Genomic DNA, 26,150 nt, shown 5'->3' with positions numbered 1-26,150 from the left:
GTGGACCCGAGCCCAGTTCAAAGCAAGATTTGTTTCTGAAACAATTACCAAGCAGGCTGGGGGTGGGTGGGCTTTTATGGGGGGGGGGGCAGTGAGAGTTTTGTTGCCCTGGGATGTTGGCGCCAGGTGCCAAGGGCACGGTCTTCGTGTAGATCTTTCCACAGTTATTGGGGGTTGTAAACATGAATGGAAAATACTTCTGCAACCCTGAGAGGTCTCGAGGGCGCTGATGATTGAGTCCAGGTTCCAGAATCCTCCACGAAAGGGGAAAAGGGGATTCCGTGCCAGAGGACTGGGCCAAAGCCCCTGTAGGTTTTCCATTGCTGCCTCCTGAGCTGCTCTCACGCAGCCAATATTATAATGCCATTGTATAAATTGAGGGTTAGGCCTCACCTGGAGTATTGCGTCCAGTTCTGGTTGCCACATCTCCGAAAGGACATAGAAGAACTGGACAAGGAGCAGAAGAGAGTGACCAAAGGGGCACCTCCCTTAGAGGAAAGGCTGCGGCATTTGGGGCTCTTCAGTCTTGAAGGAAGGTGCCTGTGGGGGGGCATGAAGGAGATGTACAGAATTATGCAGGGGGTGGAGAGAGGGGTGCTCCTTTCCCCTTCGCGCAACACCAGAACCGGGGGACGGCTGGTCCAGTTTTGCTGCTCCCCTTTTCAGACCCAGGGAGTGGAAAGAGCAGGTGGGGAAGTTCCCCTCGCCAATCCAGCACCTCAAGCCACGGCCTCAGCTGGCCTAATGGACAGGCTGGCCCTGAACTCAGCACGTTTTTTGTTTTTAAGTAAAGATACCCAGAGCCTCGTCTCCGAAGGCAGAAATCAGAACTGTGACCTGCCTGAGTGATGGTTGGGGCACACGGCCCAGTGTGGGGCGGGCTGTACCCCCTCTGCAGGTGACCCAAGTCAGTGGAATCCCCACGGGCCAGGCAGAGCAGGTCATGTCTGAACTGGGCCAGCAGAAGCCAGTGGCCAGGGCCCTCACCGATAATAGCCCCTAATACCATTATGGGGATTTGCGGAGTAGATTTTCCGCTCCTCGGCTGAGCGCCTGGCTGGCTGGCTGGCTTGGGAGAAAGCTGGTCCCTTGCGAGGAGCCAGAATCCCTCCCTTGCTGCATGGAAGCCCGCCCCCCCTCCTCAAGCAAAGAGCTTAGAGCCTGGAGAAGCCGTGGATTTGATTACCCTCTTAGTCTTAAAAGGTTAATGCTGCCAGATGAGGGGGAGGAACTGGGGCTCAAATCCTGTCCTCCCCCCCCCCCCCAGAGGGAAGTGCTTTGACCTGTGGCTCTGCAGTTGGAGAGGCTCTGGGGCTGCAGGTGTGGGGGGCGCAGTTGCTGGCTCAGATGGTTCCTGTCTCTTTCAGGGAGCCTTCCCAGTGCTGGGGGAGTGCTTAGGGAAGGGAACGACCTACCTGGGTATTGTCTGCTGCATGGTCCCCAGTGGGACTTCTCACGCCAACAGCAGCTCTGGGACCAACCTTAGGAGCTTCGGGGCCTGATTGGAAACTGTTCTTGCCGGGCTCCGGGTTCACAGCCAAGGTCTGCAGAATCTCAGAGAGATAAGTGATAGACTTTCTATCTCTGTGGTAGAATGCAGAGCAATCAAAGTGTTTGCTTAAAAAGTACATATGAGTTAATGGACCAAATGGATCTCAGCAGGTTTTAGTCCAAATTGCAGACATGTCAGCCTGCAACCAAACAAACAAAATGCGTAGATTCCCTTTGAAAAGTCGGTAGTGACAAAACCGCCTGTTTTAGCGGCTGTGAAACGATTGAGTAAAATTGTGACTTTTATTGTTTTGTTTTTAATAAAAATAACTTTATTTTTACCCCGCCTTTCTCCCCGAAGGGACTCAAGGAGGCTTACAACAGGTTAAAACAGATTAAAAACATAATTTAAAAACAGATAAAAGCATATTAACACATATCATAAAAACAGTAGTCAGAAAAAAAGTAGTCTGGTAAAAAGAGCATAGAGCAGCAAATCATAAAAGAATCAGGCCTGTAAAAAATACAGTTCTACTCTACTTTTTACTCTAGCACAGGGCTCCCTTAGGCATGGGGAGCAATTGGTCCAGTTGGCTTAAAGCTGGCCCTGACCAGCTGTTTGCCGGCCAGTCCAAAGTGAGGCACTCGTCCTTCTTCTGCAGTCGAAATCCCCACACGGATTCTAGAAAGAAATTATTTGTTTACTTACAAAAACTCAACCCATTTTCATAACGAGGCAGGTCTAAAGAACCTTAATAAAGGCCCTTCCTTCCTATATTTGTAGAATCATAGAAGCGTTCTAGCAGATCATCTAGTCCAACCCCCTACCTTAAGCTAGAAATCCTCTTAGGCAGTGGTTCTCGCACATTTAGCACCGGAACCCACTTTTTTGAATGAGACTCTGTCGGGACCCACCGGAAGTGATGTCATGGCCAGAAGTGACATCATCAGGCAGGAAAATTTTTAACAATCCTACCCACACTGGCCCAGGATTAAGTCCCATTTACTGTCTTTGTTGAAAGAATACACATAGTAGCTTGTTAAAAGTACAGGTCTGTCACATTTCCCCAATGTCTTTACTCAGCATGTGGTTGGTCTGTGGAACTCCTTGCCACAGGATGTGTGACGGCATCTGGCCTGGACGCCTTTAAAAGGGGATTGGACAAGTTTCTGGAGGAAAAATCCATTACGGGGTACAACCCATGACGTGTATGTGCCACCTCCTGATTTCAGAAATGGGCTACGTCAAAATGCCAGATGCAAGGGAGGGCACCAGGATGAGGTCTCTTGTTGTCTGGTGTGCTCCCTGGGGCATTTGGTGGGCCCTGTGAGATGCAGGAAGCTGGACCAGATGGGTCTCTGGCCTGATCCAGTGGGGCTGTTCTTATGTTCTTAACTACAATTCCCAGGAAGCCTTGCAGGTCTCTTGTTATCTGGTGTGCTCCCTGGGGCATTTGGTGGGCCGCTGTGAGATACAGGAAGCTGGACTAGATGGGCCTATGGCCTGAGCCAGTGGGGCTGTTCTTATGTTCTTAACTACAATTCCCAGGAAGCCTTGCAGGTCTCTTGTTATCTGGGGTGCTCCCTGGGGCATTTGGTGGGCCGCTGTGAGATACAGGAAGCTGGACTAGGTGGGCCTATGGCCTGATCCAGTGGGGCTGTTCTTATGTTCTTAACTACAATTCCAAGGAGGCCTTGCAGGTCTCTTGTTATCTGGTGGGCTCCCTGGGGCATTTGGTGGGCCGCTGTGAGACACAGGAAGCTGGACTAGGTGGGCCTATGGCCTGATCCAGTGGGGCTGCTCTTATGTTCTTATGCTCCCTGGGGCATTTGGTAGGCCGCTGTGAGACACAGGAAGCTGGACTAGGTGGGCCTCTGGCCTGATCCAGTGGGGCTGTTCTTATGTTCTTAAACTACAATTCCCAGGAAGCCTTGCAGGTCTCTTGTTCCCTGGTGTGCTCCCTGGGGCATTTGGTGGGCCACTGTGAGATACAGGAAGCTGGACTAGGTGGGCCTATGGCCTGATCCAGTGGGGCTGTTCTTATGTTCTTAACTACAATTCCCAGGAGGCCTTGCAGGTCTCTTGTTATCTGGTGTGCTCCCTGGGGCATTTGGTGGGCCACTGTGAGATACAGGAAGCTAGACTACATGGGCCTATGGCCTGATCCAGTGGGGCTGTTCTTATGTTCTTAACTACAATTCCCAGGAGGCCTTGCAGGTCTCTTGTTATCTGGTGTGCTCCCTGGGGCATTTGGTGGGCCACTGTGAGATACAGGAAGCTGGACCAGATTGGCCTCTGGCCTGATCCAGCGGGGTTGTTCTTATTTCTAAATGCAGTCACGTTCCACTGTAGCATCAAGTCTAATATATTAAAAATAAAATATTGAAATGAATGGGGAACCACCCAAAATTGGTCCCGACCCACAGCTTGGGCACTGCGGACTTGACGGCTTTTCTGTCTGTGCCGAGGGGTATTCGGGATCCTTTTGAGGCTGCAGCTCACCATTCCAGCTGGTCCAGTTGTTATGCCTCTGGACCCTGGCTGGATACTTAGAGACCTTACAGACTAGTGTTGTGGGGAGGGTCCTTTGGGAATGACAGGACCCCCTCCCCCCCGCTCCTCTTGGCTCCGTCAGAGGTTACCGGCGGTCTGAACAGGTGAAGGCGTTCTGTGCCAGGGCAAAGGCTACTCGCTCCTGACAGCTGAAGCCATGAAATTGGATGAAACGCAGGATCAGCAAGAACTGGGGGACAGGTGAACTTGGGGGTGGGGTGAGGAGACAGGGAGCCCACTGACCTCACGGCGGAGAAGCCTCTGCAATGGAAGTTGCTCCTCCTGTCGCCTCAGGGCTAAGACACGGCGCTGCGAGCCCCTGGGTCCTGGTTCCTATTTCACCTCTGCTGACAAGGACATCAGCACAGCCTTGCAGGATCAGGCAAAGGCCCATCTGGTCCAATTCCCTGCATCCCACAGTAGCCCCTCCAGATGCCTCAGGAAGCACCCAAGACGACCTGCATCCTGATGGTATCCTGTTGCCATCCGCCTGCATCTGTCATTCAGAGAGAGCCTACTTCTAAAACCAGGAGGGTGCAAGAACCCGTCATGGCTTGTAACCTGCAGTGGACTTTTGCACCCTCAATCTGTCTAATTCCCTTTTCAAGGTATCCAGGCCTTTGGGTGCCATCACCACATCCTGTGGCCAGGAGTTCCACAGATTAAAAGTGCACTGGTTTTTCAACTGTTACCCTGCACATGCCCAATCTCGTCTGATCTCGGAAGCTAAGCAGGGTCAGGCCTGGTTAGTACTTGGATGGGAGACCGCCAGGGAATACCTGGTGCTGTAGGCTTATACCATAGTCTTTCGAGACTGAAGGTTGCCAACCAACCATTGCGTTTTCTTTGGTCTGTGCTAACTCTCCTGACACTCAATTTTAGTGGCTGTCTCTGGGCTCTTGCCAGGTGGTCTTTGGCAAGCCGTTCTCCCTCAGCTGCCCCTGCGGCTGCTTGCTGAGCAGTGATGTGCCCACCTTGCCGGGCTGCTGCTGGTCGCTCAGCTTGTGTGCAGCTTGTGTGCTTTGGTCACTAAGGGCTAAGGGCAAGCACATGATCCGTTGTGTAGCAAACGGGGGGTGGGGGGTGACATGCTCCTGGTGCCACACTGGAGCGTCATGTGAGGGGGGTGCCGTGTGAGGCTCAGCAAAGGTGGGTGGCCGCCACCTCTTTGTGTCTTGATCCTGATCAGAGATCACTTAGAAACAGGAAGAGGAGGCCGCAGTGCAAGGAAGGGCGATGTGAGGAGGGAGGAGGGAAGGGGCCTCCCCACATCACGTGGCCAGGAGTTCCACAGACTAATCACACGCTGGGTCAAGAAAGATTTTCTTTGTTCTAGTTCTCCTGCCACCCAGTTTTAGCGACTGTCTCCTGGTTCCGGTGTGGTGCGAGAGGGAAAATAACTTCCCTCTCTCCATCAAGCAGTGGACAAGTTGGGACTTTGGTCCGAGTTGTCAAGGGTGCCGAATTTGAGCACCTGTGGAGATGTGTGGGCCACAACCCCCAGTGCAGCCGCCTTTTCGAGCCCCGTGTTTGTTGTCAGCTGCCCTGCAGGCCGAGATTCTTGTTGGGCAATTTTGGCAGCAGCTGTGACGGTCTTGCGCAAGGAAAGAGATGTGGAGAGGAGGGCAGGTCCGGTGCGCCGTGCAGCAGCCGGCCTGCCGCGAGAGCCAGGCGGGAGCCCTTTGGCCCAGGGCCCCCCTTTCCCCCTGGAGCCACTGGGGAGCAGATCTTAATCTGGGCCTTGAAGCTTTCTTGCCTGTCGGAGGGAGCGACTGTCGGAGCCTTGCCTCGCTCCAGCTGCGTCGCGATCGGTTGTCTGTGGAGCGGGCCGGGCGCCCTGACGAGCGTGACCGCCGCTAGCCGAAGGAACAAGGCCGGGCGGCTTAGCTGCCTCACGTGGTGGGGAACAGCTGTGGCGTGTGCCAGCCCGGCTCTCCGAAGGGGTGAAGCGATTAGCAAGCCCAATCTTGTTAGTCGCTTGCAGGGGGGTGTTTGGGGAGAGGAGGCCTGAGACGCTCCCAGGAGGGGGCGGGTGCTGCTGACCCCAGGCCAGGGCTGTTTGCCTGGCTGGATCCCTGCTCCCCGTCTGCTACTCTTCCTTGGGGTCCACAGCACTTGCTTTCTGCAGGCCGCTTGCCCTTTCCCCAGACTCGGCCTCGGAAAATATTCTTGTTTTATTTAGTTATTTAAGACATTTATACTCCCCCTTTCCAGAAGCCCAAATGGGTCAATAAAATACAGTGTAAATTTTTAAAAACCCACACATAAGAACATAAGAACAGCCCTGCTGGATCAGGCCATAGGCCCACCTAGTCCAGCTTCCTGTATCTCACAGCGGCCCACCAAATGCCCCAGGGAGCACACCAGATAACAAGAGAACTGCAAGGCTTCCTGGGAATTGTAGTTAAGAACATAAGAACAGCCCCACTGGATCAGGCCAGAGGCCCACCTAGTCCAGCTTCCTGTATCTCACAGCGGCCCACCAAATGCCCAGGGAGCACACCAGATAACAAGAGACCTGCAAGGCTTCCTGGGAGTTGTAGTTAAGAACATAAGAACAGCCCCACTGGATCAGGCCATAGGCCCATCTAGTCCAGCTTCCTGTATCTCACAGCGGCCCACCAAATGCCCCAGGGAGCACACCAGATAACAAGGCTTCCTGGGAATTGTAGTTAAGAACATAAGAACAACCCCACTGGATCAGGCCATAGGCCCATCTAGTCCAGCTTCCTGTATCTCACAGCGGCCCACCAAATGCCCCAGGGAGCAAACCAGATAACAAGAGACCTGCAAGGTTTCCTGGGAATTGTAGTTAAGAACATAAGAACAGCCCCACTGGATCAGGCCATAGGCCCATCTAGTCCAGCTTCCTGTATCTCACAGTGGCCCACCAAATGCCCCAGGGAGCACACCAGACAACAAGAGACCTGCAAGGCCTCCTGGGAATTGTAGTTAAGAACGTAAGAACAGCCCCTCTGGAGCAGGCCATAGGCCCATCTAGTCCAGCTTCCTGTATCTCACAGCGGCCCACCAAATGCCCCAGGGAGCACACCAGATAACAAGAGACCTGCATCCTGGTGCCCTCCCTTTCATTGGCATTCTGACATCGCCCATTTCTGAAATCAGGAGGTGGCACATACACATCACGGCTTGTACCCCGTAATGGATTTGAAACAATTTAAAGTCTTAACACATCGTTTAAAAACCAGTAAGGCAAATGATAACACCAATTCTATAAACCCGAAAGGTAAATAACAAGCAAGTTAAAGGCAGCCAATATACGGATAAAATAGCCAAATAGAACCAAGAAGATTATTCCTGCCCCCAGTCCGTCTTCAAAAAGCCAATGGAAATAATGTTTTTAGGCCTTGCCGGAAGACCTCTACTGTTTTAGGTGTTGTGGCAGTGAGTTCCACATAAATGGTGCCCCGTCTTTGCCGCTGCACCCCTGACTTCTCTCGGTGATGGAAGGGGGTTGGACTAGATGACCTTTGGACACCTTCCAGTTCTATGACTCTGGGGCACAGCTTTTGGGGCCTTGGAGGAAAACCGAGCCGACGCGCGCTGAGCTTAGCAAGAGACCTTGGATCCTACTCCTTTTCTCCTGACCTGGGAGGTTCCCACCTCCTTTTTCCTGCCTGACCTCTGTTATCATCACCTCCTTGTTCCCTGGTCACTTGTACGTGAGGACTGACGGACTCCTCTCCGCCAAGCTCTTGGGCAGGCAGGCGCTGTGGAAACGCTCGGCCGTCTTTGCTGCCTTAGGAGACGTGCTGTAGAATCAAAGGGCAAATAGATTTCACCCGTGTCCCCGACTGGGCTCCCATCTGTCTTCCCTTTGGCACAAGAGAGGCTTCCTCCTCCCCTCCTCCCCACTGCGCTTGCGCATCTATAGCAAAGCAGGCAAAGGTGTTGAAGGCGGTGGACAAACTGGTATGTGGTGTAAACTTGTGCAGGCTGGTTTTATTATAATAATTATTAGCGGAACCGTGTTAGATTCTCAGTACTTTGGCTCTGCTGTACTTGTGAAATTGTCCCGCTTCCTTTCTGAAGCGGGACAATCCGGAGAGCCAGAATTCTGAAGCCAGAATCCGGAGAGGAAAATGGCTGAGGACAACTCTTTGAAGCTTTGCACTTGCTGTTCAAAGGATTTTGGTGTGGGTGGCCGGAGTGGCCTGGTGTGGGTGGCTGGAGGCCACCTTGTGTCCGTGGGGCAGGCTGAGGTGGACACCTCGTGTGGCAGGTTGGTGAGCATCTCTGGCCTCCTCCACGGCCTCCTTTCTCCTCCCTGCATTCAGAAGGGAAGAGCGGAACAGAGTGAGAGAGGAAGAAGAGCGTTCCTGGATTAGACTGCCTCCATTTCCCTTCAGTCCACACTCTCTTCTGTCTTCCTTTTTGAAGTCGGAGAACAGCACTGGAGGCAGTGGCTGGCATGGGCCGGGCCAAGGGGGCGGCAGTTGGTCCGCCGTCTCTGGCGCCGGTCGGTCAGGGCCTGATCCCAGCCTCCTCGCCCCGCTCTGACCCTCCTTGCGTTCTCTGTGCCTTTCCCCCCCGCAGGTGACGTTCACCAAGCGGAAGTTCGGGCTGATGAAGAAGGCCTACGAGCTGAGCGTCCTCTGCGACTGCGAGATCGCCCTGATCATCTTCAACCACTCGAACAAGCTGTTCCAGTACGCCAGCACCGACATGGACAAGGTTCTACTCAAGTACACAGAGTACAACGAGCCCCACGAGAGCCGGACCAATGCGGACATCATCGAGGTGAGCTGTGCCGTCCCTGGAAGCTTCCTTGTGACCAGTGAAGTAGCCCCAGACTCGGGGAGCGGGAGAAGTGTCCGTCGGTGGGGATTAGACATGGAACCTCCATGTTCAGGGGCAGACTACCCAAAGGAGGTGTCTTGCCCTCTACCCTGCTTTGGGGTTTTCTGATACCCAAGATGCTTCTGGTCCCAAGCGGATAAGGGGTATATTCATAAGCCGTTTTGAATGCCTGTCAAGGAGTTAATGAGAGGCTCGCTCGCTCACTCACTCATGAATGAACCCTGTACTGGACACCACTCTAGCTGCTGTTTCCGCTGGTCTTCTTACTCCTTCCTGGATGGAGAAGGAAGTGAGGAACAGCGCAGGAGAGGGTGTGCGGAAGAGAGGAGAGTGGCAGGCTAGAGAATCGGAGGCACTTGCTTCTTGGCTCCCTTCCACACTTCTGCTCCGCCCCCCTCTTCCTTTTCCAATGGAGGGCGTGAGCAGTGGAGGCAGGTGGGTGGAGGCCAGGGTTGCCTCTGCAGCCACCTTGGTCTGCTGAGCTGGAGGGTGCCAGGACACCACCTCTGGCTTCCCACGTGCCAGTCTGCCCCCGGCCTCCTCCCCTCAACGTCCTCCTCTCAGCCCGGTTTGCAGCACAGAAAGGGGCTGAGCGCTGGCAAGTGGGGCTGCTGTGAGCGTACGTGTGGCCGTTGCTTTGTGTCACTCTCGACGATGTGAAACGGTGTGTGGGCAGCTCCCCTTCCACGCTTGGCAAGGCTCAGGCAAACGAGCGGCTCGGCTGGGTAATTATTGACATGACAAGCGAGCCGAAATTGAGGAACACAAAACCCTTCGTCATTCCATGTGGCTGCTTGAGAAGGCACAGAATCGCAGGCTGGAATTTGGGGGGGGGGGTGGAGAAAGAAATGTTGGGGGAACGACGTGGGTTTGGGCATGTGGTGCGCAGCTCTGCTGCACATTTTTAAAAGTGCTCTCCTTTGTGACTCTCGGTTGCCCTCTGGAAATGTGCAGAGCTCCGATTCTCAAACCTTTTTCATCTCGCGGTGCTCTGACAAGGCACTAGAGTGATTTTTGCAGAGAGCGATGGAAGCACCTTCCTTGCCCCCCCACTCCTGTTCTGTGTCCTGGCAGTGGGGCTGCCCCCGAAGGCTGCTGCTCCGAACTGTGTTTCAGACAACGGCACCCTCCGAAACCTCTTGGGGGTTCTTGTGTGAGAAGCCCAGCTGTCCCGAGACACCCTGTGCCCACCACAGCCAGTCTGTCTTGGGGCAGACCCCAGGCCCGTGCTTTCTTTGTGTGGGTAACAAGCTGTCACTGGCTTGCGTTCAAATTCTTGAGCGGGGAGTGGGTGCCCGCAGCTGCCTGATCGTGTGGTGGTGGTTCCAAAATGTTTGGGAAGCTCTGGGCTGGAGCGCCTTCTCCCCACTTCCTTTGGTGCTGGCCCTCCCTCTTCCTTTTCCACACCAGGGGGTGGGAAGAGGAGGGGTCCTGGAGGTGAGTGGACAGGCAGAGGTGTGCACCCCCTGGCCAGTCTTCTGCCTGAGGCCACTGTCTCAGTAGATGGGCTGGTCCTGCCTGGAACTTTGGCGGGCAAAGCAGGTGCGGTGCCGCTGAGCCCCTCCAGCAAGACGCACCTGGGCCAGTGTGGCTCCTTTTTGGGATGGGTTTGATCACCTGTGACCTTTTGCCCTTGACTCCTCAGCCTGCAGCCCAAGACCGGCGCTCTCTCTCTCTCCCGGCACATAAAGACTGCGGCGGCCGGCCTCGCTCTGCTCTTCTCCACAGATAATTTGCAGAGATGTGGCTGGCCCATTTTTTCCCATTCAAAGATGTAGGGCTGGGGGGGGAGCAGCCCAAATCCATCCACAAGCTGCAGCTTCTCTCCTCCCTGTCTGTGCTGAGCAAATGGAAGACTGATCAAAAATGAATGCTGGGGGGGGCAGTTAACTCTTCCTCTGCCTGGGTGGCTGCATGTTTGGGGCACGGAAGATGGTAGATGCCGTCCAGTCATAGTTTAGCCTCCTGTTCCTGGAGGGCTGGTTTTTGGCAGGATTTCATGATCCTGAAACTGACCAGGCCTTCACTGGCGTTGGCCTCTCCTTGGCTTCCTCCTGCATTCCTCCGGTTTTGCCGACCGGGTTCTCCTTTGCATCTGTTCTCCTTTCTGGACCCATCTGTACCCTTTGGGCTTTAAAAATCAGAGTGCCAATGCTAGTCTCCCTCCCTTTGCCGGCAGCTCTCCTTCTCAAGGGGTGAAGGCGAGGCTTCGGGGGCTGGGAAGGCCTGGGTTGGAGGCCGAGAGCCCTTGTGCAAGAAGAGAAGTCCCGTGAACAGCAGGGCACCGACGGGTCTGTCTCCCCAGCGTCCTGTCTCCGTCAGTGGTCTGGCCAGCAGCATCCAGGAAGCCCTTGGCCAGCATCCACTGTTGCTTCCCTCTGCCCCACCATTCCAGTGTGCGGGGATTGTTCCGTGGGGACAGACAGAGTCCGCAGCATAGAGGTTTGTCTCATCCCTCACCACTGTGAGCTTTCCTGGGCCGCCCTGCTGGCTCTTAGTAGGGTCGACACCACCCCTGTTCCCAGGCCTCTGACAAAGGACGCAGAGCCGCCTACACGCGCTTGGAGCAGTGTCTTGCCGCGGCCTGGCTTTCTCCGTTGCGGCGGACAGTGTCACCGGCACTGTGGATCGCCCCACGTGCTCTGGGGCAGCTCAGCCTTGTTCCTCTGACTCATGATTTGGCCCGGAGGCTTCTTGGCATTTAAACCACTTTCCAAGTGGCCGGCTGTCTGCTTCTTGTCAGTGTCCACCAAGGGCCGTTGAAAGGAACTGCTTTTCTCCCCACATGGACGCCCCCCCCCGCAGCCAGTCCTTGCCTGCCTGCTCCCAGCTTATCTCCATGAATGCTGAGGTTCCTCCCTCCCTCCACCTTAATTGGACGAGGGTGGCGAGTCCCCCTGGCGAGTCATGCCAGGCCTGTGTTGCCCCAGCCAGCTTTGCATCTCACTGTCACTTCTCCTTGCTTGGATGTACTGGCTTCAGCTGTGGGTGTCAGTGGGGAAGGCTACCCTTGCTTGCTTTGTTCAGCCCTATACCGACGCAGCTCCGTCAGTGCTCACAGTGTGCTTTGTGGAGTAACCGGAAGCGTGAAAAAGACAGACCCTGCCCGTGGAGTTTGCGCACCAGTCCTGCGAACTCTGCAGCTTTAGAGGCGCACTGGATGCTGACGGCCTTGGGGACTGGGAATGGGCTCTGTGGGGTTTTTGCAGACAGTGTGCTATGATGTGGCATTGGGATGACGAGGACCTGGAGAATTCCCAAGCAGATCTTGGGACTGTCACAGAGGCTGCAGGTTCCTAGCAGGTGAAATCTCTGCAGTGGCATCTCTAGGGGGTGCGGAGGTGTGAAACTCACAGGGTGACACCCGTGGGGGGGGGGGAATACTGCTAGTGGCCAAATTTTGGAAACCTTTTGAAAATTTGTGTTTATGAATAATACCATCTTGTTATAGACCAGCGGTTCCCAAAAATAAAAAAGTTAATGGGGTTGGCACCAACTCTCGCGATGCCACTGCATTTAGGCTGTGTGTATGATCTTGTCATTCATTCTGTATTGTCTGGTATGGGACAAAGTCCGTCGTGGGGGTGACGCAAGGAGCTCTGAGTGACGCAGACCCTGAGTGACACCCCTGAATCCCTGTGCCTGTGTGTGACTTCCCTTCCTCGCGCTTTCTCACGGGTTCGGATGCAGCTCTGTCGGATCCATCTTCTAGCATTCTGAGTTCTGGTGGCTGAAAACTGGGCTTTTCCTGATTTAGATCTTGCCTCTGCCCCAGACTCTCGCTAGGTGACCAGAGGTGGGGGGAAGGTGTAAGGATTTGCCCACCTCTGTCTGGGCAGGCCATGAACCAGGGCCTCTTCCCTCTGCCCAGCTCCTAAGAACCTCAGAAGAGCCCCACTGGATCAGGCCAAAGGCCAACTAGTCCAGCTTCCTGTACCATGCAGTGGCCCACCAGATGCCTTGGGGAACACACCAGACCGCAGCGTGGCACCAGCTCAGTCTTTTGTTCCTCCCAAGGCTCTCTGAATCCCCAAGTCCCCACATGCAGGAGGTACGGGAAACGGCCCCCTCCTCCTGTCGACACTCTGCTTGGGTTACTGACATAGACGTGCTTTGTGTCTCTGCAGCGGAGCCCGTCCTTTGTAGTGGCTGCCAGCTGGAAGGGACTGGATCGGCTCAGCCCAGCTCCCCTCCTCCGCCTCCGGACAAGCTGCCCAGGGAGCCGGCCGGGCGGTGCTAGCGATTAGCAAGGCCTGAGGCATCTACAGCCCACATCTTGTGTGGTGGGGGTGGGTCATCTGTTGCCTGCAGCCCACCTTGGCAGCAACTGGGCATTTTATGTTCCTGGGTGGGGGCAACAGAGAAAGTTAGCTGGTGAGCTCATGTGCTGCCATTTGCATCCTACCTGGTCTTTGCATCGTAAAAGCAGCCAAGAACTCAGGTCCCTGCCCTGAGTTGAAACTGAAAGGTTATGTATGTCAGAGGCCCTCCTAGTCCCACTTCCTGCCTCAGGGGGCATACAAGACCACAAGAGACCTGCGTCTTGGTGCCCTTCCTTGCCCCGGACAGTCGGAGATAGCCTGCTTCTAAAACTGGGAGGTTGTACGTACCCAATCACGGCTTGTAACCTGTGATGGGCTTGTCCTCCATAAATCTATCCAGTCCCCCTTTAAAGGGATCTGGTCCTTCGGGTGTCATCACCACGTTCTACGGCAAGGAGTTGATCACATGCTGGGTAAAGAAAAGGTGTGGGAGACCACAAAGAGGTGAAGGAACAGGGGTAGACGCAAGGGAGGGCACCAGGACACAGGTCTCTTGTGGTCTGGTGTGCTCCTTCATGCATCTGGTGGGCAACTGGGAGATGCAGGAGGCCAGATGAGAAGGGCCTTTGGCCTGGTCCACCAGGGCTCTTCTGACGGTCTGATGTTAATTTTATTACATTAAAATGCGCCTAGATCCATGTGGCCCATTAACTCTCACGCGTTCCTTTTGATTGCTTCCTCTTCTACTGTAGAGATATGAAGTCTAGAATGGATTTTGCTTACGATTCTGCAGAGCTTGGCTGGGAACCTGGGGCCCTACCCAGAGTGCTTCCAGCGGGGTCCCTGTAGCTCAGAAGGCCAGCCTTGCTGCGCTTTGGGTCTCCCTCTCCACATTTCTTGCTGCAAGCCTGGGGCATATTTGCAGCTGCTGACCTTCCATCCTTCCAGCCTCCAAGTTGGGGTTCTGTGTTAAAATGATTAATGCTGGTGTGTGTGTGTGTGTGTGTGTGTGTGTGTGTGTGTGAGAGAGAGAGAGAGAGAGAGCTTCCCCCCCTTTTCCAAAATTGACGCCCTTTCAGATCCTCGTTGGCACGAATAGGAATCAAGACTTCCAGGAAAATGCTGCAGCATTGACTTTTCAGAACAAAATTGGCAGCGCCGCTCCCATAACACGAGGCTAATTGCTTCTGGTATTTTGAAAATACGATGATGAAGTGTGTGGCGGAGGAAGGCCGGCTTCAAACTGGCTGCTGCCTTGTGGCTCACAAAAACTTCCTAGGCTGAATATCTGATGGCGGGGGGGGGGATTTTTGCTCCCTCTCAAAGGCCCGTATCCTACGCCCTTCCGAAATGCACTGTTGCGCCTTCTCCTCCTGTTGCGCCCCAGGAGCGCAGGGCCCTGCCCTCTCCTGCACACGAGTAATTCTGGAGAGTAATTCAGATCCCGTCAGATCCCTGACTTTTCAGCCTGCAGTTTCTTCCTCTTCAGAGTTGTGGTTTGACTGCAGCAGACCGTGGTTTGAACTGGCTTTGCTGGGGGCTCTTTCAGAAGCCGGCCGCTCCCCTGAGCTCCGAACTCTGTGGGGGCTGAGCTGGTCCAAGTGCCCCCAGAATCTAGCGGTACACTCCCCGTGCCCGGTGGCACCTCACTTCCCCCCCCTCCGCTGCCCCTCTCGCTCTCCCTCTCTGGGTTGGAGAAGGAGCACAACAGGAAGTGTGGAAGACAAGGAAGGAGTGGCTGGCTTGGAGGTGCTCCTCCTCTCTCCACTTTCCCTTCTGTTCTCTTCCTCACTTCCCTTTCAGTCCCAAAGAGTGGGGAAGAGGGTGGGAAGAGGACAGCACTCCCTTGACTTTCACCCGCTCGACTTTCATTGCTTTGGTCTTCCCACAGTTTCCAGTTCTAACCACATTTCAAATTTTGTTCATGTCTTTCATCTGATTTCCATCAAGCCTCCACGATGTTCGCTGACGTTCTCATGCCTGCTTCCCCCCCTTTTATCTCTGTTTATTTAGGTTTTGCATGCGTCGCCCTGTGTTATATACAGTGGGCCCTCAGTTTCCGTGGGGGACCCCCCCCCCCCGTGGATACTGAATTCCGCTGATAATGAAATTTAGGGGGGGGGAGGTACAGCACAGTAATTACTTACCTGGGGGCCATGCCCTGTCCTCCAGAGGTTTCTTATGGGCTCCCAGCTGCCTCAGAGGCCTTCCTGAAGCTACCGGAAGGCACATTCGGTTTGTGCCGGCAAAATGGGATTGCCTTCCAGTCCCATCCAGGAGACCTTTTGAGACCCTCCAGCTGCAGATATTCCAGTCTGCAGATGCCAAGTCCAGGGAATGAGGAGGGCCTGCAGTTGCTTATTCATGATTTTCCCAGCCAAATGAATTTGCAAGCTTGCTTAGGGTCTGCTGGACACACCTGTCATCCGTGCTCTGGCCCCCTAACCAGACGGAAAGAGGTCAGCTCTCCCTCGTGCCCTGGTTGCGGTTTTGCTTCCTTCCTCCACCCTTCCACGCCGGCCGGGGCGCTGGGCCTGAACTTGTTCCGGTTGTGCTTTCAGACGTTGAGAAAGAAAGGGTTTAACGGGTGTGACAGTCCGGAGCCTGACGGGGACGACTCCATCGACCAGAGTCCGCTGATGGAGGACAAATACCGCAAGGCCAGCGAAGACCTGGACATCCTCTTCAAGCGCTACGGCGTAAGTACTTCCTCCCCAGGCCAGAAATCCTTCATTCTCTCTTTTTTTTTTGTCCCCCTTTTTTCTGTTCTGTTCGCTTTTTCCCTCCCCACCCCAACGACCCCCCCCACCTTTGTCCCACCCCCCCACCCCCGGCCACGTAACAGGCGCTGAGCAAGAAGCATAGAGAATGTGAAAGCCCTGACGGGGAGGATGTGTTTACGTTGACGCCTCAGACCGAAGAGAAATATAAAAAGATTGATGAGGAATTTGATAAAATGATGCAGTCTTACAGACTCGCAGTGAGTAGTGGCTGGGGGCCTGTCCAGCTTCTTTCCCCACCCCCATCCCCGTGGCTAGGGTTGCTAACCTGTCCATATCTCCTGTCCGTCATAATATAATCTCGAAATGCTGAGTGTTGCAGCGGTCAGGCGAGCTGGCTGGAGTATTGCTCACCTTTGCAAAAATGCCTGGCTCCTACCGTGAGTAGAACAGAATCCGCAAAGGCAGGGAGTAGAGTGGTGTCTTGAGGTTATTTTTTCACAGAAGCAACAATGAACAACGGGGGCCTCCCTGGAGCCCTCTGCACATGCTTGGAAGCACTCTGTCCTGCACTTAATCTGGCAGCCGCTTCCCAGCAGAAGGGAAAGGCTAGGTTTTGTTTTGTGAGAAAAGTATATACAGGTTGGGCATCCCTTATCCCAAGTGCCTGGGACCATTTTGAATATTGGATTTTTCCAAGCTTGAAATACCTGCATATACCTAATGCAGGGGTTCCCAAACCGTGGGTCTGTGGGTCGTGACCCAATTTTTGGTGGTTCACAAAATTGGCAGGGCAGATTAAGCTGTGTGCGTCAAGACTTAAAACGAGCTGCCGCTTGAGGGGGGAAGCACTGCTGCCCAATCCCCGTTATAGCCCCCACCCCTTGGCAAAAGTAAATCAGGCAGCGCCCCAGGGCTTCTAAAAAGTTTGGGAACAATTTTTGGTGCATTTCGTGTGACCTGTTGCATGAGGTCGGGGGGGGGGAGTTTTCTGCTTGTGGGAACATGTTGGCAGCGCGCAAAAAATTGTGGTTTTTGGAATAACTTTGGATTTCAGGATTCTGGGTCAGGGATGCTCCACCTGTATGTGTGTATTTGGTGGCCATCATGAAGGAGAGGAAGTCAGTAGATGCCCAGATAGCCGCATTTTTGCAGAGTGAATGTTGGCAACCTTACCCATGGGGGGGGAGGAAGAGAGATTGTGGATGGGGGCATTCTGCATGGTTTTGCTTTCCAAGAGCCTCAGCTAATCTGCACCCCCCCCCCCAAAGGTTATGCGAAGGCCTTTCGATGCAGCAAGCGTGTGAGCCCGTTTGCTAAGAAACAGAGCTGGGAAGGGTGACTCCTGGCCCTGCTTAGGCCTTGCAGAGCTGCACGGGGTGGGGTGGGGGGTTTGTGCAGAAACGGACCCTTGAAGCTGCCTTGAAGGAAGTATCGGAAGCGCATGCACTCGCCTGACCCCTTTCCCAGCCTCGTCAGGGCGGCCCTGGCTTTTGTGGGTCACTGTGAAAATGAGAGCTGAAGACTCAAACTCCTGATGGGGTTTTCCCACCGATGCGCGAGGGAAGCTTCAGGCTTTTCCCTGGAAGGTGCAGTCACCCTGCACATCGTAAGAACAGCCCTGCTGGATCAGGCCCAAGGCCCACCTAGTCCAGCATCGCACAGTGGTCACTGTGAGATGCCCCAGGGAGTACGCAAGAGAGCAAGGCTCCTGCATCCTGTTGCCCCTCCCTTGCGCCTGACCCACTTCCTAAGCCGGGAGGCTGTGTACATCCATTACAGCCCACCACTCCCCCCTCTTCTGCAGTCCCTCCCCCTTCCTGTTCCAGTCAGAGGAGGGGCAATGCAGGGAGGTGGGCAGGTGGAGGCAAGGCGCAGGGGTCGATTGACCAGCGGCCGAGACCAGGCTGACTGCCGATTGCGTGAGCTGCCGTGAATGTCACCCGGGAAAGTTCAGGGCTTTTTAACGTCTGGGAAGCGCAAAGCATCCAAATTGCACTGGTGTGTGTGTGTTTGTGTGCAGCTGGCAATACGAGTTCTGCCTGGCTGTGTCTTCACAGCCCCACCCCTCGTTTTTCCGAGTTAAGGACCCCCCTTTTCCTTCTCTTTCGCAGTCTGCGGTGCCAGCTCCGAACTTCGCCATGCCCGTAACGGTCCCGGTGACCAACCAGAACTCTCTGCAGTTCAGCAACCCGGGGGGCTCCTTGGTGACTCAGTCCCTGGTGACTTCCTCGCTGACCGACCCCCGCCTCCTGTCCCCCCAGCAGCCAGCCCTCCAGCGCAACACCGTCTCTCCAGGCCTCCCACAGCGGCCGGCCAGCGCAGGTCCTGCTCTTTCCCCTCTCAGTCCTCTTGAATGCTGTTTGCAGAGGCTAAAAATGAAAGTTTGCAGCACTAACAACTCAGAAGTGTTAAATCAGAACCAGGCATGGATGGCCTTTGTACATTTTTGATCCCACCCTCCCTCCAAGCAGCCCATGGGTGGTGTCCATGGTTCCTCTCCTCCTTTTGTCCTAACAACAACCCTGTGAGGTTGAGAGAGAGTGACTGGCCCAAGGTCACCCAAGAAGCTTTGTCTCTGAGTGGGGGTTTGAACCTGGATCTTCAGGTCTAAGTCCAGCTCTCAGACCACGGCACTGGTCTTGCTAGGGGGGTGAAAAGTGTCCCACCAGCCTTTCTGAGCTAAGAAACTCGGGGATCCCACTGAGTAGGAGAAGCGTCAGGTTTGGATCCTGTTTCGGAGAGCATCGTTTGAGGGGTGAGCTTTTTTTTGGTCGCCAAAGCAATCCCCACAGTCTCCAGCAGCAAGCTGCTTGGTGGTTGATTGCTTTCTGGAATCCCACAAGTCCTCACACAAGGCCAGCCTGATACCCCCTGGGGCTAAGGCAGGGTCCCAAAATCTGCCCTCCCCTTGCCCTGTGGTCTGCTCTTCCCGTTTCCTGGGTTGGAAAAGGAAGAGACAGGTGGAGAGGAAGCGGGAATGTGGAGGATAGTAGAGTACTGGGCTAAAGCACCAGCGATCGTCTGCTCCCCGCTTCCTTTAGCAGAGAAGGAAGGGGAGAATGCCACTCTGTGTAAAATCTAACTTTGTCTGCCAATTGCTTTTCTTTAGGGGCGATGCTCGGAGGAGACTTGAACAATACGAATGGCACCTGTCCCAGCCCAGTTGGTGAGTACACATGAGAGGGACTCTTTGGCAGCCAGACTTTGGAAGTGTACGTCGCGATGCCTCTCTAGGAATCCTGACACTCTTCTTTTAACCCTTAGACCCTCCATCTGACAATATTTTTGGAGGTGGGGCTGTCCCTCTAAAAGCTGAACCTTTGGCCTGATCCAGCAGGTTCTTCTTATGTTTGCCCCAAGAGCGATAAACGCTGAAGCCTCCTCTTTAAGGAAACGGCAAAGGAAGACTGCCTCACTAGCAGGGAGGAAAAGCTCTCTGAAAAAACTCCCCTGTCAGGCAGACATAATGACCTGCTTTGAAAAGCAGCCCTTTGAGAGAAGGTGGGGTTGGCGGAACCCGCATCCTGGGCTCAGTAGCTGAGGCCGGACCAGCCAGTTTCCCCTCCTGGCTTCTTAATTAGAGGCTGTGCTCATGCTTGCGATCACTTCTTTGACCTTGTCGAGTCTCAAACCGGTCTTTAGGAATTGGTCCTGGTTCATGTGCAAGAGATGAAGCCAGAACCCATTCCTAAATGCCTCCTTAATTACTGCCTAACGATGGGCAAGAACGGTCCTAATTGGCTGTTGCAACACCCTGTGATTAGGTCTTTGGAGGGGCTGGGCCCTCTCGTGGCTGTAATCATGGTCTAGAGGGGAGAATTTGAGGAGGTGCAGCTTCTCCTGTTTCAGTGGTGCTGTGGCCTGACAAGCGGTCCTCACCTGTCTCCTTCCACGGCCGTGTCCAGACGTGTGGAAACCTCCTCTCTATCCCAACTGCAATTGGACCTGTCTGAGATCTTCCTAGGCAGCAGAGTGCAAGATGTTTGAAGCTCACCTAGGTGGGCAGTGGCTGGGCCTGCCCGGGGCTCTGCGGCCCGCTCCCTGTCCCCGTCAATCATCTGCCCAGGCTGCTTCCACCCCCCCATCCCTGCTCCCGTCTCCAAAGCAGCCCCCATGTCAGCTGTCACAAGCGGCTGTTGCAGTTGGTGACTTGGCAGGGACCCTGAATGTCAGCATTGACGTCACCCAAACATTCCCCCCATTCCAGGAAACAGGAGCAGGAGGGCCGGAGGGAGAGAGACGTCTCTGAGCCGGTGGGCTTTCTTAGGGCCCCAGATCTGGGGACCCTCCTCCTTCTCTTGGGGAGCCCATCGCAACGGAAGGACAGGAGGTGTGAGTGGGTCACTGGAACGGAGGGGGGCGGGACCCTGGAGCTGCCTGGTGGTCCCCTCTGGATGTCACCTGGAGATTGATTGATTGATTGATTGACTGGTTCACTGGTGGATCTGTTTCTGTATTTCTGCTTCACAAAAAAATAAAACGGAAAGCAGAACTGAACAGAGAGAAACAGCAAAACATAAGAACATCAGATGAGCCCTGTTGGATTGGGCCAAAGGCCCACCTAGCCCCACTTTCTGCGTCTCACACTGCCCCATCGGATGCGTCAGGGAGCTCTCAAGACAACAAGGTGCCCTGCATCCTGTTGCCATCCTTGCAGCTGGCATTCAGGGACCGCCCACTTCTAGAACCAGGAGGTTTTGCACACCCATCCTGGCTTGTAACCTGAGATGATAAGGGGGCTGGTCTGGTTGCAGTGGCTCTGCCCAGGCTTGATCCATGTTTGCTGTTATAGAGGGGTTGGGAGTGACCCACAAGGTCATCTAGTCCAGCCGCTGCCTGGAGCAGGAACCCTTCCTTGAGTATCTCCCGCAGGTGTCTGTTGACCCTCTGCTTGAAGGTCTCCAGAGCCCTTGGCAATTTGTTCCATGGCTGAACCACCCTGACTTTGTTTGCCTCCTTGGTAGAAGAGCCATGCTCTGTGGCCCCCCCAATGCATGACATTTTTCTGAAAAGCACCATTTCTCTGTTCCTTTCCCACAGGGAATGGCTACGTCAGCGCCAGGGCCTCTCCAGGGCTCCTCCCGGTGTCCAACGGAAACAGCTTGGGCAAGGTCATCCCGCCGAAATCGCCTCCGCCCCCTCCTCCGCCCCCCTCCCACAGCACCCAGCTGGCGGCCAACAACCGCAAGCCGGACCTGCGCGTCATCACCTCACAGAGCGGGAAGGGACTCATGCACCACTTGGTGAGTCTCTGGGGGTGATATCGGGGCACACTTGCAACCTGGGTTTGAGGTGGGAGAGGGAAATGGGCCCAAGGCGCGGAGAAGAGGAACCTCTGGCTCTCGAACCCGTCTCGAGACAAAGGTTAACCTTAATTCCTTTCCTTGGTTTCGTTTTTATTCTGCGCCCAGACGGAGGAACACCTGGACCCGGTGAGTTGCACTGCTTGCCCGCATGTGTCTGTACATCCCTGTTTGAAGTGTGTGCCCCTGTTGATCGACCTCATCCTTGGAAGGGTGAGACCAGCCCTTTCCCCCAAAGGATGTGTGGGGATTTCCGGGGGGGGGGGGAGCGCATGCTCCTTTGCACAGGTGATGTGGTGGGTTCCCAAGACACCCCTTTCTTTCCGCTGGCGTCAGCCTGGCCACCCTCTCGCTTGTGTGCCTGCCAGGATGGAGGCCTTCAAACACCGGAGATGTCACAAGTTGGCCAACCCTTGACACATGCTCTCTGAACACAAAAGGGGGGAGAAGGGATAAAACCCCTGTGTCCTCAACATAGAGCAGTCTGTTGTGGTCAAGTGAGGAGCTGAGTGTGGTTCACCTCAAATGTACGGACGTGTCTTAGGTGCTCTGAGATTTGTTTTAAAGGTGCTTGAAAATGGGGTTGTTTTTTTTAAATGTGTTGAATTAAAATGCAAAATGTGGTGTGTTGTGTTTTTATTCACAACTGAACACACGATTCTTGTGTTCCTTACGACTAGAGGTGGGAGAAAATGGTTTTATTTTTTCCACAGGCTTTGGTGTTTTCCAAAAGTTAGAAGTGCAAAAAGTGGTGTTAGGTGTTTTTTTATTCCAAATTAACATTATAATTATAAATTACAATCACTTTGAAAGTGTACTAGGTCAGCCATCTCGCTGGTAGCATGTCAGCAGATGCAACCACAGTAATTATCCATTCACGCTCCCCCATTAGAGAATAAATAAAAACCAAATAATTTTTTTTTAATTTAGCAATTTTGGGTTTGTTTTTTTTAAACAAAAATGATAAGCGCAAAAAGTGGTGTTATGTGTTTTTGTTTCATTATCGCCGTTTTCTCCAACCTCTACTAATTACCTATGGATAGATATGTGTGAAAAATGTGGTGCTTTGTGTTTTTATGACAATACCAAATGTGGTGTTCTGTTGTTTTTGTGTAGCTATTAACAAACACCTCTACCCCTTTTCCTTTCACACTGAGTTGGGGCTGGAGAACCTTTGTGGCAAGCAGGGCAAGAGGCTGCCCTCCCCCAGACCCCATCTCCCTATATAATCACCTTTTCCCTCCCTTTCTGTCTCGTCTGTTCCAGCAGAACACACAAAGGCTCGTTGTATCACAAGCAACTCATGCATTGACTACGCCGGTTGTTTCGGTGGCCACCCCGAGCCTTTTGACACAAGGGTTGCCCTTCTCGGCCATGCCTACTGCCTACAACACAGGTAAGGCCCTGGCGCTGGTCCCCATGTGATATAGATGGGGGGAGGGGAGCTCTCCCCTTCTCACCCCTCAACTCCAAAAACAGCCTTGGGTAAACAAGATGGCAGCCCAGACAATGAGATTCAGGCTTGCCATTTGCACATTGTGCATAAATTAATCTGTGGAGCTTACCCCAGGATGAAGTGATGGTGTCTGGCCTAGAAGCCTTTTAAAAGGGGGATTGGACAGGTTTCTGGAAGAAAAGTCCGTCCCTGGTGGCAAGCCGTAGTGGTTTTAGAAGTGGGCCATATCTGAATGCCGGATGCAAGGGCAACAGGATGCAGGTCTCTTGTGGTCTAGTCCAGCTTCCTGCATCTCTCAGTGGACCCCCAGATGCTTCAGGGAGCACACAAGCCCACAAGACAACTGTGATGGACTTTTCTTCCAGGAATCTGTCCAGTCCCCTTTTGAAAGCCATCTAGGCCAGACACCATCATTGCATCCTGTGGCAAGAGTCCACAGGTTCATTACATGCTGGGTAAAGAAAAATTTTCGCCCACCACTGTCTTCTCTGCACTTCCTTACGGCGTTTGGGCCTCTTCAGCCTAGAAAAGAGGTGCCTGAGGGGGGACATGATTGAGACATACAAAATTATGCAGGGGATTGACAGAGTGGATAGAGAGATGCTCTTTACACTCTCACATAATACCAGAACCAGGTATTACACTCTCACATAATACCAGAACCAGAATCCACTCAAATTGAGTGTTGGGAGAGTTAGAACAGACAAAATATTTTTTTACTCAGTGTGTGGTTGGTCTGTGGAACTCCTTGCCACAGGATGTGGTGATGGCGACTAGCCTGGACGCCTTTAAAAGGGGATTGGACAAGTTTCTGGAGGAAATATCCATTACGGGGTACAAGCCATGATGTGCATGTGCAACCTCCTGATTTTAGAAATGGGCTATGTCTGAAGGCCAGATGCAAGGGAGGGCACCAGAATGCGGTCACTTGTTATCTGGTGTGCTCCCTGGGGCATTTGGTGGGCCACTGTGAGATACGGGAAGCTGGACTAGAAGGGCCTATGGCCTGATCCAGCGGGGCTGTTCTTATGTTCTTATGTTCCTCTTCCATTCAGTCCCCTCTTCCTTGTCATAGAGAAGGACCAGTGGAGGGTGGGTGGGGGGCCCGCACTGCCTGAGGCGTCCTACTCCAGTTGGCCCCACAGGTGGAGCCAGCTACAAAGGGAGTGCCAAGTCTTGCTCATCTGTGCCTCCTCGCAACGGAGAGCCACCAGCGCAGTATTTTTTTAGGGATGTGCCTCAGCATTTTTCTGTGACTTTGGCAGGTGCTCAAGAGTGGTTTTTAGGTGAGTTTTGACAGCTGAAGGTGGAGGTGGGTGACAGAAACTGCAGACACCCTGTGCAAGAATGGGACGGAGTGGCGAAAGCCCCCACCAATTTCAGGTTGTGTCGTGTTCCCGTCAAGCCCCATCAGACAATATGCCGGAACCGCCTTTTGAGAGCAGTCTGAGGGCTGGGGGGGGGGAGGAGGAGGAGGAAGAAGAGGAGGAGGAGGAGGAGTGAGGTCATAAAAAAAAAACAACCACTTCTCCAGCCAGGAGGCTGCACATACCCATCCCGGCTTGTAGCCTGTGATGGACTTTTGCTCCATCAATCTGTCCAAGCCCCCTTTCAAGATATCTGGGCCTTCAAGTGTCATCACTACGTTCTGTGGCAAGGAGTTCCATGGGTTAATGACATGCTGGGTAAAAAAATATTCTCTTTCGCCCGTTCTAACTCTCCCCTCCGCTCAAGTTTAGTGGCTGCCCCTTGGCGCGGAGCCCATTCCGAGAAGAACAGGGGTGTCACAGTTGTCTCGTACGGTAGGCCAAACAGCATCCATGATGTCTGCTAAAGGTTGGAAGTGACGTCATTAAGCAGGAAGTGACGTCATTAAGGAGGTGATGGCCAGAAAGAAGCACTTTGTTCTCGCCCAGAAACTCATGGACACATGAGAAAATGTGCAAATAGCCTTGATCTAGTGCAAGAGAGAAAGAACATCCCCCTGTCCTCTCAATCCACCCCATGCATCATTTTTGTGTCTCTATCATGTGTGTCTTTCTTCCGCCCCCCTCCCACCCGTGCCTTCTTTCTAGACTTTTGCAAGCCTTGGAAGGGGGGGTCTTCACGACTAGTTTGCAACTGCAAATCAGGGCTCCCTCCTCTTGCTGTTACTGGAGGGTCCCACAGACACACAGCCCAGGTTTTCCACAGTGCAGAAGCTCCCAATCCCGGGGTGGTGCAAAAGGAATGCTGGGTGTCGAAACTCCCGTGAATTCAAGTGTCGACAGCTCCAAGGGCTGCTCCTGCCTCTTTCCACCCCAAAACCCAGTTCTGGGCGTGCAGCTCACTATGACAGTGAATTATGTAGAAAAACAGGCCTAGCCTTAATCTCCCCCTCCCTTCTTGGTTAGCAGTTTTTTTGTCAGCAAAACCACTAAGAACAGGGGTGTTAAACTCATTTCATACAGTGGGCCTTATGGCATTCATGGTGCCTGGTGAGGGCCAGAAGTGGCGTCATTAAGCAGGAAGTGGCATCGTTAAGCAGATGATGGCCAGAACGTAAGAACAGCCCCACTGGATCAGGCCATAGGCCCATCTAGTCCAGCTTCCTGTATCTCACAGCAGCCCACCAAATGCCCCAGGGAGCACACCAGATAACAAGAGACCTGCAAGGCATTCTGGGAATTGTAGTTAAGAACATAAGAACAGCCCCACTGGATCAGGCCACAGGCCCATCTAGTCCAGCTTCCTGTATCTCACAGCGGCCCACCAAATGCCCCAGGGAGCACACCAGAGAACAAGAGACCTGCAGGGCCTCCTGGGAATTGTAGTTAAGAACATAAGAACAGCCCCACTGGATCAGGCCATAGGCCCACCTAGTCCAGCTTCCTGTATCTCACGGCGGCCCACCAAATGCCCCAGGGAGCACACCAGATAACAAGAGACCTGCAAGGCCTCCTGGGAATTGTAGTTAAGAACATAAGAACAGCCCCACTGGATCAGGCCATAGGCCCATCTAGTCCAGCTTCCTGTATCTCACAGCAGCCCACCAAATGCCCCAGGGAGCACACCAGCTAACAAGAGACCTCATCCTGGTGCCCTCCCTTGCATCTGGCATAGCCCATTTCTAAAATCAGGAGGTTGTACATGCACATCATGGCTTGTAACCTGTAATGGATTTTTCCTCCAGAAACTTGTCCAATCCCCTTTTAAAGGCGTCCAGGCCAGACGCCATCACCACATCCTGTGGCAAGGAGTTCCACAGACCGACCACACGCTGAGTAAAGAAATATTTTCTTTTGTCTGTTCTAACTCTCCCAACACTCAATTTGAGTGAATGTCCCCTGGTTCTGGTGTTCTGTGAGAGTGTAAAGAGCATCTCTCTATCCACCCTTTCCTTCCCGTGCATAATTTTGTGCCCCTGGGTGCACCACACCCAGTGGCAAGAGTTCCACAGATCAATTACAATCTGGGTAAATAAGTCTTTCCTTCTGTCCTGACTCTTCTGCCACTCAAGTTGAGTGAACGTCCCCCGGGTCTGGTGTTGTTCGGGAAGGA

At 53.7% G+C, this 26,150-nt stretch overlaps 1 protein-coding gene and 1 pseudogene across 1 annotated transcript in view; both read left to right on the top strand.

Moving 5' to 3' along the window:
• MEF2D (myocyte enhancer factor 2D) overlaps nucleotides 1-26,150 on the top strand; it is an 83,799-nt gene that overhangs the window by 52,679 nt on the left and 4,970 nt on the right. The window contains exons 4-11 of the mRNA XM_066610425.1: nucleotides 8,603-8,806; nucleotides 15,690-15,827; nucleotides 17,963-18,173; nucleotides 18,961-19,017; nucleotides 20,892-21,094; nucleotides 21,263-21,283; nucleotides 22,421-22,550; nucleotides 24,016-24,109. Coding sequence (XP_066466522.1) covers nucleotides 8,603-8,806; nucleotides 15,690-15,827; nucleotides 17,963-18,173; nucleotides 18,961-19,017; nucleotides 20,892-21,094; nucleotides 21,263-21,283; nucleotides 22,421-22,550; nucleotides 24,016-24,109 — 1,058 coding nt within the window. The remainder of the gene's footprint in view (nucleotides 1-8,602; nucleotides 8,807-15,689; nucleotides 15,828-17,962; nucleotides 18,174-18,960; nucleotides 19,018-20,891; nucleotides 21,095-21,262; nucleotides 21,284-22,420; nucleotides 22,551-24,015; nucleotides 24,110-26,150) is intronic.
• LOC136635393 (5S ribosomal RNA) lies at nucleotides 4,723-4,839 on the top strand (annotated as a pseudogene).

This window comes from Tiliqua scincoides, chromosome 15, assembly GCF_035046505.1.
Source record: "Tiliqua scincoides isolate rTilSci1 chromosome 15, rTilSci1.hap2, whole genome shotgun sequence".
Lineage (NCBI taxonomy): Eukaryota > Metazoa > Chordata > Lepidosauria > Squamata > Scincidae > Tiliqua > Tiliqua scincoides.
This window is presented reverse-complemented; position numbering and strand designations above follow the sequence as displayed.